Source organism: Hypomesus nipponensis, chromosome 3 (assembly GCF_054491055.1).
Source record: "Hypomesus nipponensis isolate SF chromosome 3, ASM5449105v1, whole genome shotgun sequence".
In the NCBI taxonomy this organism is placed as follows: Eukaryota; Metazoa; Chordata; class Actinopteri; order Osmeriformes; family Osmeridae; genus Hypomesus; species Hypomesus nipponensis.
This window is the reverse complement of record NC_140363.1, coordinates 10,099,068-10,116,610: the sequence shown is the minus strand read 5'-3', so window position 1 is coordinate 10,116,610 and position 17,543 is coordinate 10,099,068. Positions and strand designations below refer to the sequence as shown.

At 45.8% G+C, this 17,543-nt stretch overlaps 2 protein-coding genes across 3 annotated transcripts; both read right to left on the bottom strand.

The window, feature by feature from the left end:
* Positions 1-6,734: 6,734 nt before the first annotated feature.
* Positions 6,735-11,705, bottom strand: bsdc1 (BSD domain containing 1). Of its 2 annotated transcripts, none has more exons than XM_084675405.1 (11): positions 11,603-11,705; positions 10,935-10,989; positions 10,709-10,825; positions 10,447-10,614; positions 10,117-10,171; positions 9,882-9,997; positions 9,735-9,803; positions 9,219-9,303; positions 8,541-9,050; positions 7,930-8,033; positions 6,735-7,747 (listed from the first exon to the last, which is right to left on the bottom strand). In XM_084675405.1, the coding sequence occupies exons 1-11, from the start codon at positions 11,611-11,613 to the stop codon at positions 7,718-7,720; spliced, it is 1,320 nt and encodes a 439-aa protein (XP_084531531.1). In that variant the 5' UTR covers positions 11,614-11,705; the 3' UTR covers positions 6,735-7,717. The 2 variants fall into 2 exon arrangements, with proteins under 2 accessions (XP_084531531.1, XP_084531530.1); XM_084675404.1 differs by lacking the exon at positions 11,603-11,705 and adding an exon at positions 11,403-11,476.
* Positions 11,706-14,834: 3,129 nt separating this feature from the next.
* On the bottom strand, positions 14,835-15,596 carry olig4 (oligodendrocyte transcription factor 4). Its single transcript, XM_084683381.1, has one exon. The coding sequence runs from the start codon at positions 15,594-15,596 to the stop codon at positions 14,835-14,837; it is 762 nt and encodes a 253-aa protein (XP_084539507.1).
* Positions 15,597-17,543: the final 1,947 nt, after the last annotated feature.

The following is a 17,543-nucleotide window of genomic DNA, read 5'->3' as shown; positions in this document are numbered from 1 at the left end:
TCCTTGTCTTCCCCGAGGGTTTAGGTTGGTTGAGGGGCAGTTCTATGGGCGTATGTGAAGCCCTCTGTGACATGCTTGCGTGTAAAAAGGGCTATACAAATAAATGTTGGTTTGATTTGAGGAGAGGACTTTCATTCATTCACAGGAACATAATCCTTCAGGGCATTGATGAACTATATAACAGACACTAATTGCAGAATGGGAGTACTGTGTGTGGATGCGTATGTCACAGGCTGGGCAGTTAAAACAGTGTTATTTTTCCTATATAACTGGACTTTTCAGGACTGTATTACGATTCAACATGCGGGGTTACAGGTCCCCATAAGTTGCACTAGCGGTACATTAAGAATGGATGTAGTTACTGGGTATAGGTTTGGATAAATGAGTCTTCTAAATGGCATACATCAAACTCATTTGAATCTCAAGGCGTAATTGGCAAGTCTGATGGTGGTATTGGCACATACACGACAATCTTACTGATGAGCCGCTAACTTGAAGCTAATGGCACCAGCATTCACTAAACAGGAATCACTATGCAAAAAAACTACACACAACATTGTGGTAATCGGTCCAAGCCCGCTCAGTACGGACTCAGGGGTGGGAGGCACTAATTGGTACCATTACAGAAACACGCGTGTAGCCAAACTGGTCGCGGGGAGGGAAGAAAAGGTAGTTTCCATGGTAACCATTCTCCTCCGAAGTCCTCGCCCCTTGTAGCTTTTTTTGCGTGGTTTCTCTCTCTTCTTGTTTTGTACCCAGAGTAAATCAGACACCAACAGGCTGGCTAAGTAGGAGCCCGAGAATCAGGAATGAGACTGCATGTATTAAAGTTTAAAGAGGGAAGGGCAGGCCAAGAGCAGGGAGGATTGGTGATAGGCTATAACATACATACACCAAAATAAACTCTGGATGAAATCAGAAGGTGACAAACATGATAATCAGACAGTTTCTATTCAAGGCATGCTTTAGCCGAGGCAGTGCAGAAACACAATCGCAGCCGGATGGAGGGTCAGAAAGACAAACACAGCAGTTGCACAGAGAACGCCAAGACATAGATGGATCCTCATATAGTATACAAACACCAACAGTCATTACTGCCCTATATTTCATATTTAATCTGGTCAGCTGGTAGATTTCTTGGCCCACTCGTGTGTAATCTAGTCGAGGGGCAGATGGCATTCTCCCTGTCTCAATCAGATACCCTTGATTGAGACAGTAGAGTGCTGGAGTTCTTCAGGGACAGCCATGTCTGGGATCAGCAAGCTGGCTCCTCATCAGCTTGGAAGAGGCCTGACTTTTAACCTTGAAGTGTTCCAACACAACAGATCTGAGGCCATGGCTCTGATTTAGCTCCTGGCTTTGGGGGCAGTAAGCTCCGTCCCAAATGAGGATCTTCCAACACCTCAGGAAAATGCAGGGGACAGAAAGAGGATCTCTGTTTGGGTTTCTTCATTGGAGTGATTAATAGATTAGCAGGTTAGCTTGGAGGAAGATGTTTCCCTCCATAGACAAGAAATCAAACAAATGCCAAGCCCATTCCTCCCCAGCTGTCTAGACACATGGCCCCGCTGAACTTCACCCAAACACCAGGCTCTGTCTGTCAGTGGGCACGCGCGCACACACACACACATACACACACACAGAAACACACACAGAAACACACGCACACACACACACACACCAACACAGGCACACATACACTCCTGCCTCAAGAGATAAGGAAGGTGTTGTTACCACTCCAGACAGCTCGCCAGCTGTCCATGTAGTCTGGGGGGCCGCTCACCATCCTTGGTGCCAGTCGCAGTCCTGTGGGATTCCAGAGAGAGCACACTGGCACAGATGTTAGCCTAGCTCCAATAGCATCTGATTCAGCATGGCGAAAACTTGCTATGGTAAGAGCATGAACACCCAGACGCACATCTGAACCAGCCTTGATTGAAAGCGACAGACGGCAGACTTAATGAGGCCCGTTGTCTTTGTGCTGGGTGGTTTCTTAGTTATTCTTTTTCAAGGAGGCTAAATAGAAGAGCCTCACACAGAACAGTTCCAGAAAGACAACTATCGAATGCGGATGCCAACTCCCAACGGCGTACTAGCCTGTTTCCCATCAAACAGAACAGCTATTTGTGTTGCAAATGTATGTAATAGGCTGTGTCAAGATTTATTTGGGGAGTAATGGGTGAGATGGTAAGGTTTTGACAGTTTAATCCGCCTGGTTGGGGCCAGTGAAACGAGGCTGGATGGGGCCCTGCTCGTTGCTTCAGTATCGCTGTTACACACTCATCCTCAATTACCCACCGGCTGATGAGACAAGAAACTGTGTGGTCCGTTGACAAGCCCACAGAGTATGTCTGTGTGTGTCTGTGTCTGTGTCTGTGTTAATGTCTGTTTGTGTGTGTGTTAATGTTTGTCTGTGTGTGTGTGTTAATGTCTGTGTGTGTGTGTGTGTGTGTTAATGTCTGTCTGTGTGTGTGTGCGCGCGTGTGTGTGTGTGTGTGTGTGTGTGTGTGGGTGCTTGTATCAGAGCAAAGGAACGAGATGAATGGTTCATAGAAGTGTCTGGGGGACGACAAAGTGCTCGATAAATGGGAGACTAATGAATAGGGGAACTTGATGTTCAGACTGACCACTAGAAGAACTGGAACAGGACCGAGTTCACAGGCCAGGTTTGAGAAGACTGGCTGTTACAACACACACACACAGACAGACACACGTACAACACACAAACTCAACCAAAACCTGTAGATATGGTCAAGTGGTCATTGGACCGATTAACATTATGAAGTAGCATTGGGAAGTTCTGTGCTTGCTCAAAAGAACACAAGGATAACCATATCTTAGCATGGGCTTCACAGAAAACCATGTCCTTTCCACACACAGCTTCTCTGTATAGGCTGTATAAAGCTCTGTATAGAGCTGAACCCACTTCCCACATATGATGGAACATAAAGAATAGAGAGGGGTTTTTCGAGTAAACATTTGTTTTGGCAGGTCTGCTTCTGTTGGAGGATGGGGCGGGCAGAGGGGGAGGGTATATCTCTGCTGGTCCCCTGACATGGCCCTGCTTTGTCCGCACCATCAATCTGAATGGGGCGGGAGTTATCATAGCTCTCCCACCCCATTCCTCCTCCATCCCTCTCTCCCTCTCCCTCCGCCAGGCTCAAGCCCACATTCCTCTCCGACACCGCTGAGCACAAACAAACGGCCGTTCCCACCGCTCTCCCCAGCGTTTGGGAACGGAGATGTTTGTCATGGAAAAAAGTCTGAGGCATCTCGAGGGCCCTTCAGGAGGTGTACACAAGAGCGGCGGGGCCATCGCTCAGCTGGACCCTCGTCCCGGTGATTATACGAGCGACACGGTGTCACAGCTCCCGTGTGGTTCACCGGAGGTAATGACTTGTTGACACGCCAGAGCGTCTGCTTGTTATGCCGGACATGCCTATTCGACACCGGGTGGAGGGCACACATGTATACCGCACATGGCTAGATGATACACAGAAGGCGCATGCGGGAGGTGCTTCAACGCACACTGAAGAATATGCAGACACACACGCACACATATCTGTGAGAATCTGGAGACGTAGTGGATATACAGGCCCTGCTTACACATTCCATAGGACCCTGCCTCCTCCCCCTAGGGGAGGCTTTTGTGCCCGTTGAAAGGCAGTGGGGTTACAGGGTTTCTCCCTTTAGGGTGCAGAGAATAATACTCTCTCTCTCTCTCTCTCTCTCTCTCTCTCAAGACAATGACCTCACCCTGAGTCTCTCCCTTTCTTTCTTTCTTTCTCTTTCTCTCTCTCTCACTGTGTGTTTGTGTGTGTGTGTATGTCTTGGTGTGAGTATTGGGGTTCACGGAGAGAGATGAGGAGAGCGTGCATGTGTACGTGTTAGAGAGAGAGAGAGAGAGAGAGAGAGAGAGAGAGAGAGAGAGAGAGAGAGAGAGAGAGAGAGAGACAGAGACAGAGAGAGAGAGAGAAAGAAAGAAAGAGAGGAACCGAGTGACGAGACAAGAGGGCTTTAAGTTCAGGGGAGATTATGAGGGGAGACACCACACTGGCCCATTGTGGTGGCAGTATAGAGGTTTACAGCCGTGTTAATTTGTATTCCTGCACCATCCCTGTTACTTCAAACAATCGACACATGTCCTTGTTAAGACTAGTACAGCACTGAAGCCCTTAGTGTGTCCTAATGTAATACACACACACCGTTAAACCAAGGGAGCAATTATTCCCAACAGGAAATTCCTACACAGCACTTCTGCTGACTAAGGGCTCCAAGTGGGAATAGAATGTAGCCTATACACAGTCTACAATAGTAGGAGCCCAGTTGAGGCAGCATGTGAGGAAACTCAGAATTCAGATGGCATTCAAGCAACAGTGACTATACAGAACAAGGCTGTGAACTGATGTTTTAGCAATCAGGAGGAAGATTGTTGGCCAAATACATTTAAAAAGACGCAAGTAATGTATGTTTCATTGTAAATCCAAGAAAATTGTGTACAAGATTTGAATTCAATACTATAGTCTTCAGTCTCTGCTTTACAGGGAGCATTCAAGACAGAAAAAAACAATTTCACCCAGCATTTTCCATCTACGGTGAGAGGCAGTCTTTGTTGCTTAGACAACATAACTGAGATAAGAGAGAGGCTTGTATTATAGAGCGAAAGAGAGAGAGAGTCAGTTGGGGGTAGGGGCAATCAATGACTCCATCAACCATTCTCTCTTCCACCATGACCACACCTACCGCTCTAAAGGACCTCCTATTGTCTTTGTGGAGATGGGTAAGATACAAGTAATGCAAATTTGAATGAAGACCAAATGTTTCTGAGTGGATGGTTTGTGTGTCTGTAAGAGAGAGTGGGGTGCGGGGTGAGAGAGAAACCGAGAATGAGGGACAGGAAAATGTGTATATGGGTTTATGTCAGCCATTGTTTTTCATCTTTTTAAAGATGCATTATTTAAAACAAGCTGCAGGTGTGCCACTTTTTTCTGTGACCTAAATCAACCATCCAATGGTACCACCTGACAACATTAGTACCTCCATATCAACTGTGTATATGAACAACTGTGTATATGAACAATTCGATTTTTATGAAAAGAAAAAAACTCTGAACATTCCACACTAAAATCATCCTTACTGACAACCACCAACCAGCTCCCAACAAACCGAGGTAAAATGGATGGCAACCAAACCGAAACTAGGACAATGCGTTAATGTTTGTTACGAATATGTAAACTGCTATCATTGACGCTCTGGAAAGGCATAAATAAGAATTGCAAGCAAAAATTGATGCTTCTTTGTCAAAATAGTAAGGAGTGGCAAGCGATGCATTAAGGGTGAGTGGAGAAACATTGCCATCTGGTGTTGTGAACTAGACAAAACGTGCCTTTAGCTCCCAAATCCAACGGAATTGTCGAATCTTTGAAATGATAATACATTGTGAGTTGGACAAGAATGGGAAGGTTTTATTTGTGCATTTAAATTATAATAGCTCTCACTTGTGTTTGAGAAACGGTTCTTGACACCTCTGTCATCTGTGTTCAGCGTGCCTTCGGTCAACATGGGCGCGGGCCAGTCCTCCATGGGCGAGACGTCCATTCTGGACACCTGTGTATCTGTCTGCCTTCGACGAAATTTTAAAGACAACAATATTATTTGGTCTCCTCTATTTTTATATTATGCGAATTGCTTGGCTGGTGTCCTGGCATAGCGTACCTAGACGGGGAAACGTCGGTTGCAGTTGCCGCTTGTAGGCCTAGTTGAATTAATCTTGCAAGCCATCAGAAATGTCACTTTGTTTTAGTTTTCTGACAAGGTATTCATTTGTCACATGCGTTTGGGTCTTGAAAGCTGTAAATTAAGCGAGACAAGAACAGGTGGGGGTCCAAAAGCCCAAACTTTGGCTGCTATGATAGGCTAATTAGTTTGCTTTCTTTTCCACCAGGTTACACACACCATGCCCGTTTACCAATTTTCAGCATTTCAGGGAGGGAAGGAAACTAGTAGCTTCGGGAAAGTTATCAGGATGTTTTACTGGATACGGTGCACAGTAGGCTATCATAATTGCTATGGTTATTAATCCACATCATTATGCAGTCAACGCTATAGAAAAGGCCTTCATTGTCCCCAACCCAATGGAATCGGGGAGTGGGGACTTGATTGGTCTCCATGTGTGCGTTGGTTAGTCACACAGTAATGTTGACTTTGTGCCGCTAGGGGGCAGTCTGGTCACTGACTGACCCAAGGGGGAACACTGATCATCAACTTAATCACTTTATCATAAACACGTTTATTTGCTTCATTACCATTTGCTTGTTAATGTTTGCAATGGAAACTCAGACAGCAATTTAATTATAGTATTTAATGGCTTATTGAAAAATGTAAAAAATGTGGGCCGTACTTGCTTTTAAAATAACAAATTTAGAGAAAATATGAAAATAAAATAGCAAGTGTGTGACGCTGTAACATGTTGCTTATGCCACTCCCAGGTCATGGAATCCAAAGCACATTAGATGTAGTGGAATATTTTTATATTTCAGAGGACATAATTACACATTGTGGATATGGCATATTGAGTTACTGTTAACCCTAACTATGAGGATCACAGACAAAAGTTATCATAGTCTGGTAGTACTTTAAGACTGCACTTGAAATATTCACAGGAAAGCAGTATGGGTTTTGGAGTTTGGAATGCTCTTCTTACAGCATAAAGATTTGAGACCATACTCGGAAGCTTGACACATACAGTTTTGCAGCCTTTTTATTGTGTATTGATTGGCTTGTTCTGACAATAGATGAGCTACCGCCCCCCACAAACAATGGAGAAACACAAAATGACGAGAATAGATGTGAATATTTTAAGCCAGAACATAGAGACAGGAAACGTGTTTACATCAACCACTTTGCTCGAAAAGACAGCAAAGGGAAAAAGATTGAACAAGAAAAAGACGTAAATTCAAACATACAAGGTGGATTAGTTATGTTTAGAATCATATCGGTTCACCAAAACATATCATTTACACACTGCCGTGTGTCTCAAAAGGCCATTTATCTAGAGTTCTGAGAGAATCCCCAAAAGAATGCATTCAATGAAGCCCAAAATATTTTCCGTTAACAATATTCACTTGCAAATGATAAGAGGGGTTATCAATAAATTCCCTGGGACAAACAATACACATATGAGAGCTAAATCAATATACACCGTCATTCAAACATCACTTGTGAAGTATCTCATCTTTAGAAGGTGATAAGCAGCGTTATAATTTATGGCTATTCGGCAGCCTGAAGGTAAAAGGTATTCTCCCAACTCAACTTTGTAGTACTCGCAACAATTTACATGTACTTTAATGGCATAAAAGAAAAAAGGAATAGAGCCTATTCCCCTGATGTGGTGAAACCATTCACATTCTGTCTAGTCAATGGAACCAATACCAACCACCCTAAACTAGTATCATTGCTCCCTAGGCATATGTTGCTCAGGTTAGAACCAGAGGACAACACTTCCCTACAGCGACCTTTATGTGTCAGCTGACAGTAGGGTCTACATGTTTATTGCCTTGGTTGTCCGTTGCTGTTGGCCAGGAAGAAATGTGGCCCAAACCCAGCAGACATTCTCCTATGGACAAACGGGACATTGTGATAGCGTGGACATAGAGTTAAAACACAGTAAGCATGGTTTGTCTGCCGAGAACTTGTTTTAATGACACTGTCGCACTCGTCAGTCCCAGTTCTCCCAGTCCTCATCCAACTGGAAAAAATATAAAAAGCTATTTTAGTACAAAACATCAAACATAACAATGGATGGATGTAAAACGTGTATGTGTGTGTGTGTGTGTGTATGTGACTATGTGCATTCAACAGCACAACATTTTTAAGTTATAAGAAAAATGAACTCGAACGGCATTTCAATGTACTGTTCATGTGACCCACATCTCCAGAAGCCTCCACTTTAGACAGGGCCATTTGGACCTCTTCTTCTGTCATGTCCAGGTCAAAGTCTTTCTCCCAGTCCTCGCTGACATCAGTACTGGACCCTGCATGGATTGGAAGTACATAAACCCGATCATTTACAAGATCCATGTCCCCCCCCCCCCCCCTTCTACAAGTGTTGGGCAATGTCACCCGATCTGGCATATGACAATGTTTATAAGAGGAAGCATTGCGATGGACATGGGGGAAGAAGGTACTTTATGTTTGCCTGAACAAAAGAGGCCAGCCAAGACACTTCTGAAGTGCTGAGCAGGATGTGTTGTCACTTCATTTGCAAAAATGAGACAGATGACAAATCTTCATGAGCATTTGCATGTACACCATCCTGCGGAATATGCTACGCTGCCAATGCAACTAGCTTGAGCAAAACAGCTAGCTGTGCCTAAATTAAAACAAGTGTGTGGATGTGTGTGTGGGGGGGAGGTGGGGGTTAAATCCTGATGCTGGCTCAACATCGATATGTCTGTCAGCCATCAGTGACCAAACTCAAGAACACACTGATTCCCCTGATCATTTATTCATTAGGACCAAAATGTAAAAAGGTGTCCTACCTTTCTTTCCATTGTTTGAGGGTGTAGACTTGCCACTGTCAGAGTTAAGCTCAAATACCCTCAGATCCTGCGGCCCTTCCTCTCTGGCTGGTTCTGGCCTGGTGGTGGGGCCAAGGGCCTTGGAAGTCAGGCCCTCTGCCGTGGCATCACGCTGGGCTGCTGCTTGTGTCTGAGATCCAGGCTGTAAGCCATTCTTCCCAGGCTTCTGGTCCTCGACCTGCCCCTGGTGCTCTCTGTCCTCCAGGCTAGCCTCGTTCAGTTTCTGGGCCACCACCCCCGCTGCGGGTTCTGCCGCTGTAGGAGCGGGGATCACCTCCACCTGCGTGGGCTGGCTGAGGCTGTCGCTGCTGACTGAGAGGGTGGCGTCATGCTCCGTGTTGGGAGACAGGATAGGGCTCAGCGGAGTCATTCCCATGGGGACTGTCGGGAGGGTGGGGTGCTGGATTCCAGATTCGTCCAAAGGGGGAGTGAAGTCGAGGCGGGATGAGGATGTGACACCCAGGAAGTCATCTGTTGTTATATTGAGCAAACGAGGGGGAACAGTGAGTGTTGAATAGACCAGGGATCTAACTGATAGATCAAACTTCTGTCAGTTAAAACAGCAAATTGGACATTTCTGTACCGATGAATTTTCTTTCAACTGAAAGGGATAGTCATCTCCCTCACCACCATTCATACCTTCATCCTCCTCCTCCCAGCCCAGAGACTCAGTATGAGTGCTCTGCTCTGCTCTCTGCTTCAAGGCCACTCTTCTTGCCTCCTCCTATTGGTTAAAACAAAAATAAAGATTTTCAGTTCATTCCTTCTATTCCAACTAGTGTTGACCAGCATGTAGAGAGAAATACGTTGTGACATCTAATGATAAAAAGGCAGGAGTTTCTGTGTCTCTGCTTGCGGCTCGATTCTCAGGAGAACCAGGCCCTGGATGAAGCTGCTTGGGTCAAATGAACATGCCATGTCAAGTGGGGAGTTGTTTGGATGGGCCGTTGGCGAGAAATACATCGAAACTTGTTCGCCACCATGTCAAGCTGCACTCAGCGACGGATCCATGGATCACTCCAGTGTCATATGCTTCCGTGCGCTACAAGACCCACTCCATTTGCCAGATTACAAAAGTACTTCATGTAATTGGGCTCTGCACTCGGAATAGTAATGCAACTCCTGTGAAAGTGTAAGAAAAGAGTAGTATATTACCTGGTCCAATTGATAAACCTTGTAGAAATACCGCTGCCAAAATTCTGAATGCGCTACAGCTGCTGGCACCTAGAAGAATGCATAGAAAAATTCATTATTTGGTTCATTCCTATGTTAAGATGTCCTGATAAGAAAAACAAACTGTACCATTTTGGTGTACAGGGCCCGTATAGAGGGGCTGCTGACCAGCAGGTCGGACACTTCCCCTTTCCTCTCCTCCATGCTGAAGGTGGACAACCAGGCATCAAACTGTTCTAGGGGACCTGGAACAAGCATGACATGCACAGTACTTGGTCAAAATACACTGCAACACTGAGGTGCGACTGCAGGGCTCCAGACTGCGGCCATTTTGTGAAAATGGATTTGCACTGTCTGAGTTTACCATCAGGTTCGTTGCAGTATGTTGCGGGGTCTGCCTGGAGACTGTAAAGACGAGCCTGGGAAAACAAAGACGCATCATGTCATGGAGCCTCCAGCTCAACACCGGCTGTGATCCCATGCCCGAGGACGTTTACACATCAATTAGCTTTATTATTTCTCATACACCAACTACCCCATCCTTACTTATAGGATCAGAATACTCCTGATTGTCGGGCAGAGTAGTGACAAGCCCAGAGAAGTGAGCACACAAGTCATTCTTATGACTCCAATAAGAGAAATCCTTTACACGATAAGACACATCCACTGATGTGCCCGGCCCCCCTGTGCTCACCTTGGTGCTGTCATAGACTTCTGTGGTGCCCGTTGGAGTCGCCACTAGTGTGATGACATCACAGTCTATGGTTTTGTCCGGGGGAGGAGCTAGGGTGTCTGTTATGACTCCAAGGAAACTGGACAAGCTTTTCTTTACCTTCTCTGTGGTATCAGACGTACCTTCCACCTTAAAAACCAGACCAATAACATGTAACATTGTTATGTAAGAGGTAATGTGACTAGTTAAGATCATAGTCACCTATATGGAATGAAGAACTTACTGCCAATTTGCTCCTGACAGCACTGGCTGTGGCCACAATGGAGCATGCTGTGTCATGTTGCACCACATTGGAGAACTCTGTCAGGTCACGTTTTATAAAGTCATAGGCCTCTGCCGACTGCAAAATAGTTTTTTTGTTATGCAATAGTTCATTAACAGCACAGTGGTTATAGTAAATATGCAAAGTACTAATCATCTTAAAATATGAATTAAATAAAGATGTCTACCTTGTCTTTGACGGCCTGGAAGCTTTGCTGAAGCCAGCCTCCCCACCAGCCTTCCCTGGTGAAAAGATACACTATGGTTAACATGTGAAATTAAAACGACAACAGAAACTCGCAGTGGCAAGAGGTCCAACTATTCAGTCGTAAAACACTCAAACCAGTAGTAAACAGGTGATATCAACTCAAGTTAGCAACGACCTAATTTGAACGGTAACAGACTTCAAAAACAATGTAGCGTTAATGAACGCAAGAGATGCTAACAGGTTTGGCTACTTAGTAAATATTTTAACAACATCGTTAGCTCAGTAAAGCTAGCTACCGATCGGTTATCTGTTCCCTTCTATTTATCGTCTCCAAAAGACACATTTTGCAAATGACTTAATCGTTTCGTTGAAGGGAATGCATCCATAGCTACTTGGATAACAATTCACCAAACCTTAATATAGCTAAATAGCTAAGTAGCCAGCTAACCAGCTGCTGCAGTGTTTTGGTAAACAAACCCGCGACGGACTCTGAGCAAAGAATTGCATAGTTTCCACAGCGGTGGATCAAGCGAGAACAAAATAAACACGAATCAGTACTTTATCTACATATATTGAATGTTGTCAGTTTTATATTTGGTGAGATAGTAAATTAACTAAACAAAAAGTATTTTGCGACTTCACTCTCACCCTTCAGCCATCTTCAGACGATGACATCATCAATATTGACTGAACTCTAACCCCGACAAACTGAGCTTGAAAATATTATAGTCAGAGTATTTATCAACATGAGGATTTATATATAAGGATTTCGGTAGTAAAGTTATTACATTTAAACAATAAAATGAAATTTTAAACGTAAAAAAATACAATTGCAAAACATAACTGCGATCGTTAGTTTCTTGGCTACGGTGGCTGCAAAGTGCCAAACTGTGCGAGAGGTTCTAAGTATTAGTATTCAAATCAAATCCACCCCTTTGAGACGAGTAATCAGTGCTTAATTCCCAGCGGACAACCCCACTACGGAAAGTGTGTGTGTATGTGTGTGTGTCAGAGAGAGAGAGAGAGAGAGAGAGAGAGAGAGAGAGAGAGAGAGAGAGAGAGAGAGAGAGAGAGAGAGAGAGAGAGAGAGAGAGAGAGAGAGAGAGAGAGAGAGACAAAGGCAGGGAGTGCACAAGCATATGTGCATGCTTGTCCTGTGTGAATGCATATGCGTCTGTTTATGTGTGCATGCATCATCACAGGGTGCATGTGTGCTGACCCAATCCCAGCTGTGTTTCCCCCCTCATCAGTATGCAGAGTGAAAGACAGCCAGACTTTACTGAGCATTGAGTAAAAAGGTCAGACTGTGAGCTTCTGGAAGAGAGTTCTCCCTTAATTGAAGTCCCCCGATATCCAGACGCTGCACAATGTGTGCGTATGTTCTGCAATATGTCTCCCCTGCCCAGTCCCTCGATTCCACTAATTGGGTCCTTCAGTTCTCTAATTAACTCCATAGATCCTGGCTCTGCTGAGCAAAGTGTGACACCCCTCTATTTCCCCTCACTTTTTCCCCCGGTTATCTTATCCATCTGTTACAATGGCTATGGGTTGCTATTCACATGCTTGTCTGACCTAGGCTATGGGCCTATTAGTAACTTTTATGACAGTGTTCTTGATGAGTTTAGGATCTTTCCACGCATTTCAAACTGTTACAGGGACTGCACATTTGATTTGTTACATTTATTTTAGCTTTTATTGCCGTACTGTGTTTGGTTGAAGTATGTGCTTCCTAAAGTATTATTCAGTGACTTTTATTGTGTCCTGTGTCGTGTTTATGCTGTTCCAAAAGTACACAATTCCATGTTGTATATCTCATTGTAGACATCAGACCCGGTCTCACCTACTCAATGTCTAACATTACATATACAGGCCCCAAGTGTTTGGCACATTGTGAACAGCACATGACCTCTTATCTTTGAAGCAGGTTAAACATATGCTAAAAGCTTCAGTGGCAGCAGGGACTGAACTGAATGGCTGTGAGAGGCACAGTCCATATTGAATGATTTAAGATACATATCCATGATACACCATCCACCCAGACACACACACACACTCCCCGTCCTGCTGATGCTACGCTGTGGGTTAACACCATCTGGTCCTGATCAGGAAACACCAGCTTTGCACAAGTCAATGTCCCTAATTATCCACCTAGAGGAGGGAGCGAAGCAAAAGAAGGCTGATCCCACTAATCCCCACAATGTGTTCAGCTTCCCATTCCCACCTGTGCCCAAATAAAGGGGGGGGGCCATGTGGGAGTACCCTGGGTCCCAGTGTCAGAGGAGCAGGGACCAGGTGACGCCGGAGCGCCTGTCCCCAGCACAGAAGCCCCCTCCCTGGGCCGGGCTGGCAGCTGCCTCCCCCCACTGGGACGTCCCACAGCTGACAGTCCCCCAGTACTGACAGGGGCTCTTTACAGTGTCAATAGCCCCATAAATTAGAGCTAACCGCCTTTGTGGCGAGCGAGGTGTCAGGCCTTTTGGCCCGACGGGGCTTGTTACCATGATGAAATGTAGATTGAATGGAGGGGGTCTGTGTCCCAGGCACGAGAGCTTGGCCTCCCCCGGTCTTTGTGTCCCATGCACGGCTATTGTCTGGGCCTATTCAGACCTCTTAAGGGGGAGGAGGGAGAGGGGGCGAGAGGTAGGGGACGGCGAGGAGCTACATCTCTTCATTTCTTCCCCTGATCTCCTCCTCATCCGTCAGCCGTGGGAGGATAAGCATGTCTTTTTCACGGTTGATTTGTTGCTAAGTGAGGGTGAGCCATTGTTGGGGGTTTGAGTAAATACATGTCCACCGCACCCAGCCCACATCGTAGGCTATTTTTTTTCAGTGTTAGCATAAGTTGGTAAATCATTGTTTTCATTTGTGATCCAAGGAAGGGCCCTGATCTATAGTGTATCGTATTTTTATATCAATTCATGGCTTTTATTTGAGGAAATGGTCTTGATAACTGTGATTCCTAAATACATTGAATGTTCACACTTTTCCTTAACCAACGCTAATCTCACCTCTCTTTCAGATTCCCCCTCAGACGTGACACAGGAGTCAGTGCACCCATGTCCTTACGGTACAGTGACAAATCCTCAGCCTTGGAGATGAGAGGGACAGGGCCGTGTCCCCTGCCTGGGCCAGACAAAAGTGACGCGCCGTCCTGGCGCCTGCATCCCCCTTTCATCTTCCACACCCTGTTGAGGTGAAGATGGATGGTGCCCCATGTCCTGAGCCCCACATTCAGCCTCTGCACCGCAGCATTGTCTGGCCCTTCTGTCCCTCTTTAACTCAGGGGTTGGCCTCCCCAGAGCTGGTTAGTAACAACACCCTCTCCTCCTTGCTCCTACCAGCCCCCTCCCTCCCTTCCTTCCCCCCACTCCCGGCTCACCCTGGACCCAGGTTGTAGAAGTTGACATACTGTAAATGTTTTTGACTTTTAAATGTTTAGGGTACCCAACATACTGATAGTTCAAATTGCTTCTGTGTATAAAACAATGAAAGGGATTCTTGGTCATTTTATTTAAAAAGTTTAATTTAGGAAAATAAAACATAGGCACCAATAGCGTTTTCGTTTTGGCATTCTGTTCAGCATCTTGAATTTCCAGTAGCAGCCACTGCTGCTGTTACAACATAAATGTAAAGATTGGTTATACAGAACACAAAAGGTAAGCAAATAAACAGGTCTGTGAAACAGCCACAGTGTGTAGAGCGTTGAATCTTTGCCGCAGTATTCACCAATGCACATATCATTCATAAAAATAGCAGCAACATACTTAACTGAATATATATACAATACATTTACAAATCCTTGTGCTAGGAAGTTCACGAGTTGGTTTCATAGTTAAACAACAGTCATAGTCCTTGATGGGGCCTAGTTCAGTCCAGTATCTCATCTGCCCATGGACAAGCTGTGCAGGGTTGAGGTGGTAGTGGGCAGAGGCTGGCACAGCGAGCAGGGGCAGGGCATGCCCGGGAAGTGCCTGTAGGAGCTGGTCAGGTGCAGAGGGTCTTTCAGCAGGCTCTGGACGGGCGCATGGAAGCCCAGGTAGCTGGCAGAGGGGGGCGAGTGTGGGGCCAATGCTATGCCAGGCGAGGGGTGCTGAAGAGCAGAGGCCGTGCTGCCCACCAGGGAGTGCAGAGACTGTGCCAGGGGGTGGAGGGGGAGATGGGTGCCCGGAGCCGGGGCGGAGGGGTTAACCCTGCTTGATCGGCTCTGAGCGGCGCTGCCTCCATAGACGTCGCCCACCAGCTTCTTCATTTCTTCCAGAGAGCTGGACAGCATGAGGATGTAGTTGCGGGCCAGCATCAGGGTGGAGATCTTAGACAGCTTGCGGACGGAGGGGCCCTGAGCGTAGGGCATGACCTCCCGTAGGCCGTCCATGGCCTGGTTCAGGTCGTGCATCCTCTTCCTCTCTCTACTGTTGACTTTCAGGCGCAGGTCCTGGCCTTCTTCTTTCGGGAGTTCACCCTGACCTTTCATCTTGCCTCCCCCAGGGTGCTCCATCCTGCCCTGGATGGCCGCTCTGGCTGCCCCCTCCTCACGGCAGTAGGCCTGGAACATCTTGTTTGAGAAGAAACTTCCCATGTTGTCGTCGACAACCAGGTCTGGAGACGAGGAGCGACTGCAGCTGGAGCCGGCGTCAGAATCCATCTCAGGTAATCAAAAAAAAAACAACCCAAAACTTTGATTTCAATACACGTCCACAAATGGTTGCGTCCACTTGAGGGGGAAAAGCAACTTCTCAGGTTGACTCTAAAGGCAGAGGTCGGTGGTTTCTCGACGGCAGTGCTCTCCCACTCCCACTTCTGTTTGAGCAGTTCCTTTCACTGATTCAGGCTGGTGCTGTAGTCCTCTTGTGGGCTCTGCTTGTCTTCACTGTCCCTCTCTCTGCCCGCTGGGGTGGATTTATACCTCCATCCCAACAAAGGAACAATGAGGCGCATAATGACACACTTAGATCCACTAGCCAATTGCAGAAGGGACACACTTTCACCCCTTCTCAACCCCCCACCCACCCACACCCACATTTAACACCCACCCTGTCTGATCATGCACTGGCAACACACATTAACCAGAGAGGGCTGAATTTCAACACATATGTGTTAAGCCATACACTGCAGATAAACAAAACACTCAACAAAAGAATACAAGTCTTGTAATCAGAAAAAGACATACTTAGTTGTTCTCACGTGTATTTGTGAAGATGTAAATCACACATTTTGCCATCAGTTAATTTACATCATTAGTCTTGTGGAAGGACACACCAGTAGAGTAGTATTAGGGAAACTTATTTTATCATACTTTTGGGAGTTGTAACATACAAAATGCCTTTTTTGCAGGCTTCATAGGCTCAGACTATTTGCCAAAACTCAATCAAAAACTGCGTGCTAAAGTTGAGATGTGTGTTCATCTCCTCATATATATGTCATGTCTGCTGGAGTCATGTTGCATGCCTCCAGATGACACAGCAGTAAAAACTTGAGGTAACCATGACATAGTAAAAAGGAGGACTGTGGTATGAATCCCTCCATGCGGTGCTGCAACACAGAGACAACCGTTAATGACAGACTGGGTACAATTCAACAGGGGGGCTAAAGACAAAGGGGTCAGATTCAATACGACCAAGCTCCCAAACAGTCTGCGAAATCACATCACTATCTGTGGAAGGGGATCCTGGAGAGGGGAGGAGGTAGTTAAAAAGATACCAAAGAGTGGGATTAGCATTGTCTTCCCCTCATTCAGTCGTAAAGCTCTTTAGATTGAACCTGGTTAACTTTCTAAGATCCTCCGTCGTGTAGCTCAGCCTCCATAGCTCTGCAGTGGCCTCAGAGATGTCATTAACATCACTATGACAGTGTGTGTGGGTCTGTTTCACTGACAGGTTATAAGACCGAAGTGAAATCCATCCTAGAGAAATGTTGCTCCTTCCATATTCTTGACTGAATATAATGACATGTTTTTTAGCAGAACACTCTGTACTGTTTTCACGTGTTGTTGTTTCCAAAGAGCAGCGCTCACTCAAAACACCGAGGCTGTGGCCACATCCCTGTTCCTTCATGCTAAGCCCTGCTTTGCATTTTCTCCACAACCCTCCACAGATGTCTTCTTAAGTGAATTTCTTTCTTTCGCCTTGGAATTTCCTGTCAAATGCTGCCAAGAGAAGTATTCACTGTGTAAAACCATTGTGGATGGGACTTTATGCCAGGAAATATTCTGCAGGATGTGATGTGTGAATGTGTTGAGCTGTGCACAGTATTGAGGCTTACCTCCACTACCAAATCTTGCAGTGTTTTGGTCTTGTAGACTTGAGATCAGTCCATAAACAGTAGTCTCCAACATCATAGTGGTGTGCTACTGCCACAGTATGCAACCACATTAAGTGAATAACGTCGTATGCATTTCTAAAGGTATAAAAGAAAAATAATTGGTTACTCTTTCTCCCTCTGGTCGTAGTGAAACCCTAACCATGTCCTTGTTTGGTTTGGCTGACTGCTGCCCTGTGGGAAACCCTGGTATACATTTACTCCCTTCCAGCTGTGGGTCTGCTCTGCCCGTGGGTGTCTTGGTGTGTTGACATTCTAACAATGTTTGTGGCAA